The following is a 4,315-nucleotide window of genomic DNA, read 5'->3' as shown; positions in this document are numbered from 1 at the left end:
CTGAAACCGATAAGTAAAATATACAGCTGCAGTCCTTAGATATGAATGTGGCAGTTGAACTACTCCAACTAGGAGCCTCAAGGTCCAGCAACACTTGGAACTCGTCTGATAAAATCGCTAAAATGTGTAGGATGTGCACTCAAAATGCAAAAGGCACTAAATCTTCACACACTGAAAGCAAAATTAATCATGTGTCTGAAAACAAAACCAAAAAAAAAAAAAACTTGTAAATGTGTAGCATTTGCATTTAAATCTCCAAAGTCTTAATTCCTTTATTCTTTCCCCAGTCAAAGGAATATTTGTTTTTCAAATACTTTCATATTTACACCACTACTGTAAGTTAGAATTCTTTAGCAAAGATTTCACGGCTGTAAAAAAAATAAAACCCTCTACAATAAATTCACCCAATGGTTACCCAACCAGAGGCATTTATGCATAGAAAGGTAAAATGCAGTTTATCCAAACCACCCCAGTCTTCCTGTCGGTTGTAGGAACTACTGATGTAACCGACTGGCATGAAGTTTCAAAATCAACTCCAAGTTCCGCTTAAACTCCAGGACCACGTAGGTGTTTCTATACAAGAACATACACCAACCCAGTCACTTGTTCTGTTCCGAAAAGAAACGCACATAACAAAACTCGGAACCCAACTAAACCATTGGTAATAAAGCTTTGGCAGCGTTTATTTTGATCCTAATACAGACACACAAAGATGAGGTATATGGGTTTCAATTAACTTTTTACTACAAGAACCTTACCGCTGTTGTATCCTGAACAGAAATCTACACCGGAAACTAGGCAAACTCGAAGCTATTAGTTTTAATTCTTGATAGATATTTACTTGAGAAATATTAATACAAACTAAACCGAAACATGTCTGGAGTATAACTTAATATATTAGATTTTTTTTTACATAATGTAACGGCAGATGACAAGTTAAAATAACAAGTACAAACACAAATAAATAAACCTGTGAAGAAGCCCCAGTCGGGCGATAAGGTGGGTCAACTATCCCGCACCACATAAAGTCAATTGCAAACTGGCGACCTCACATACGGGGGCCAAGCTGTGAGATGGTCATCGGTTAAACGGCAGTGGAAGCTTCGAGGAGTGTCGGGGAATAAAATATACACAGTACATAAGGTGTTAACACTGAAGCAGCCCAGTTCACTCGTGGATTTCATTATTGTTCAGCCACTCAAGCCCTCCATTGCAAGAAAAGGAAAAAAAGGCTCCACTACACGGGACCATCCATCAAGTTCATGTAAACTTCAGGTAAAGTGCTTCAAACGTAGACAAATCAGAGCAGCATCGCAAACATGTTTCGTCCTTGCATTCAGTACACAATCCGAAGACTCACTTCGGCAAAATCAAACGTCGTAACTTGAGAACAGGCGACAGGTTGAGCTTGAGCAGCTTTTCGGCTTTATTGCGAGCAGCCGCGGCGCTCCTCTTGGAGGAGACGTCTTTGACTTGGACAGTCTGTCGGACAGCTGTTGACCTGTCGCTCGCCGCCCTCCACACCCTGTTCAGTGCCTTTTGGTCGTGGCTGGCTACCGAGCCTGTCCAAACCGGGGCTGGAACAGCGGGGTGCGGGCGCTTCACCGGGGGCGCGTGCGCTTCCGGTGAGTTGGAAGTTTTTCTTCGCTTCCTCCTAACCCCCAAAAATCCTCCTTTTCTCCTCCTCCTCTTTTTCTTATCGCTCGGGACTGCCTGTGGGCGCTTTTTGGGGCCGCTCTGGGCAGTGTCAGTTACTCTTCTACTTGATAAACTTTTGTCGGGCACCACCGATCTACAAGATGAATATCCGTAAACGTCTTTGCTTCGGAGAATCACAGGGGCGAAGCCTTCGTGCCTGAAGCTACAGAGGAAATCCCATATCTCGTCTTGAGAATTGGCTGCAAAATCTTTGGAGGAAGGAATAAACAGCTTAAAGGCATCTTCCAGCGCTTGTGTCTCTGACAAAGACACGTTGGCGCGAGAGAAAACAACTTTTTCTTTCTCTACGCTGCAGTCTCCCATTGTTTAGCAAAAGCGCGAGCGAGTGGCCCGGACAACTTCAGCACCCCCAGCAGCAGTTCTTCCGAACTGCACCTCCGTCTTACAAAAAATGGCAGCAAGATGGCCGGAGGTGCAACGGCCCATTTATAAAGACGATTTGAAATACATCATCGTCTAGGCCACGCCCACTGGCTTCGAGCACAAAGGCCGGGCGGAAAAGAAGAAAGGGGCCTCTTTTGTTCAAAAAATGAGGTTTTCTCATACAGAGTGTGAAAAAGTACACTTAACTGCCTCATTTTATACGATGTAAAATAAAATCTTTCTCATTTTCGTTTTCAATGATGTAAAATAAAATCGTTCTCATTTTTTTATCAAACAACAGCCTAAAATCCATTCATGTTTTCAGTCAAAACAATTTTTATGTGGTTAAAGGGACTGCTTTATTATTGTATTATAAATTACTTTTCTTTCACATTCTTCCCGTTACACTTTACAGTAGGAGATGCAAACACACTTTTAAGGACAATAATTTTAGACTAAAATTTAATAAGCTTATTACTTTACAGGCATTGCAAAGGGCACCTTTCTACAGAGGGCCCCTTCAATGGAATTCTCATTTAGTGCTTAACACAAAAACCAAAAGTGAAGTGGGCTAAAACGCATTTACACTGTGAAAACACCCATTTCTGTGAAAATCAGCATTTCATGTCGAAATCACACCGACCTTAAGTACACATAAGTATTAAAGAAACAGCCTACTTTAACTGAATTAGAACATAAGAAATTTGACAAATGATAGCAGAATATTCAATCCATCAAGCACATTTGTTTAGCTAATAGTTAAGCTGTCCCAATTTCCCTTCCAGATTTTACTTAAAGGTTGTCAAGGTTTCTGCTTCAACTACATTTCTGTGTAGTTTGTTCCAGAGTTCCACAACTCTTTGCATAAAGATGTGCTTCATGCCTTCAGTTTTAAATGCACTTCCCCTTAATTTCCACTGTAGTCCTTGAGTACGCGATTCACCCTTACACCAAAAGAATGTTGCTGGATCTACTCTACTTTATCAATGTCTTTGAGGATTTTAAATGCCTGGACTTGATTCTCATACAGTCTCCTCTGCCCAGGCTTAAACAAGTTTAATTCTAGGAGTCTGTCAGAGTAGGACAAGTCCATAAGTTTTGGGGTGCACTTGGTTGCTCTCCTCTGCACAGCTTCAAGTGCTGCCACTATGTCTTTCTTGTTCTGTGGTGACAAGAACTGCACACAATACTCCAGATGTAGTCTTACTAGTACATTATTTAGTTTGAGCATAACATCCCTTGTTTTAAATGTAACAGTTTTTATAACATAACCTAACATTTCATTTTGCCTTTTTAATTGTTTCTGTGCATTGCTTAGTTGATGAAAATGTTGTACATGTTGTACATACAGTAAATCATTTTCAGACATTGCTTCCTGCATTTCAGTGCTTCCCATCTTGTATTTATAATTGATGTTTCTTTTGCCCCATTCACTTTTCTACATTAAACTGCATTTTCCAGGTGTTCACCCAGTTCTGAAGGTTGTCCAGGTCTTTTTGAATTATTTTTGCTGCCTCCTCAATGGCTGCAATCCCTCCAATTTTACTCTTATCATTTGAAATTTTAGGTAAATTATGTTGTATGCTTTTATGTCATAGCCTTTTAGGGGCATGTACACAGGCTATAGAACCATTTTTGTACACTTTTACTTGTGAATTTATTAAGCTTTTATAATAAATCTAACAATTTATTTTTATAAATCCCAAAATCACACAAAAAGTACTTTCCCACTTTTAACTTTTTTCAGGAACCTGGGACTTTATAGAAACTCATGAACTTATGTAGCATTTCCAGTAAAGGAACTTTGAATATGACCCTCCTCGAACCGGCACCTTATCGTGGTGGAGGGGTTTGCATGTCCCAATGATCCTAGGAGCTCTGTTGTTCGGGGCTTTGATGAGACAAAGAGCAGTTCAGCAGACCTTCTATGATGAATAAAACATTTGGATGGCGTTTTCCCTCGCCCGGACGCGGGTGGCTGGGGCCCCCCTCTGAAGCCAGGCTTGTAGGTGGGGCTAGAGGGCGAGCACCTGGTGGCCGGGCCTGCACCCATGGGGCTCGGCCGGGCACAGCCCGAAGAGGCAACGTGGGTCCCCCTTCCAATGGGCTCACCACCTATGGGAGGGGCCAAGGAGGTCGGGTGCAGTGTGAGTTGGGTGGTGGCCGAAGGCGGGGATCTTGGAGGTTCGATCTTTGGCTACAGAAGCTGGCTCTTGGGACGTGGAATGTCATC

At 42.0% G+C, this 4,315-nt stretch overlaps 1 protein-coding gene across 1 annotated transcript; it reads right to left on the bottom strand.

The window, feature by feature from the left end:
* Nucleotides 1–804: 804 nt before the first annotated feature.
* Nucleotides 805–2,135, bottom strand: LOC120533994 (coiled-coil domain-containing protein 71L-like). The gene has a single exon (XM_039761190.1). The coding sequence runs from the start codon at nt 2,020–2,022 to the stop codon at nt 1,357–1,359; it is 666 nt and encodes a 221-aa protein (XP_039617124.1). The 5' UTR covers nt 2,023–2,135; the 3' UTR covers nt 805–1,356.
* Between the last annotated feature and the right edge of the window lie 2,180 nt (nt 2,136–4,315).

The sequence above is a fragment of the Polypterus senegalus genome, chromosome 8, assembly GCF_016835505.1.
Source record: "Polypterus senegalus isolate Bchr_013 chromosome 8, ASM1683550v1, whole genome shotgun sequence".
Lineage (NCBI taxonomy): Eukaryota > Metazoa > Chordata > Cladistia > Polypteriformes > Polypteridae > Polypterus > Polypterus senegalus.
The sequence above is the reverse complement of the archived record's forward strand: the minus strand, read 5'-3'. Positions and strand labels throughout refer to the sequence as shown.

Coding starts and splice junctions, on each gene's coding strand:
- LOC120533994 (XM_039761190.1), bottom strand. CDS start 2,022: ATGGGAGACTGCAGCGTAGAGAAAGAAAAAGTTGTTTTCTCTCGCGCC.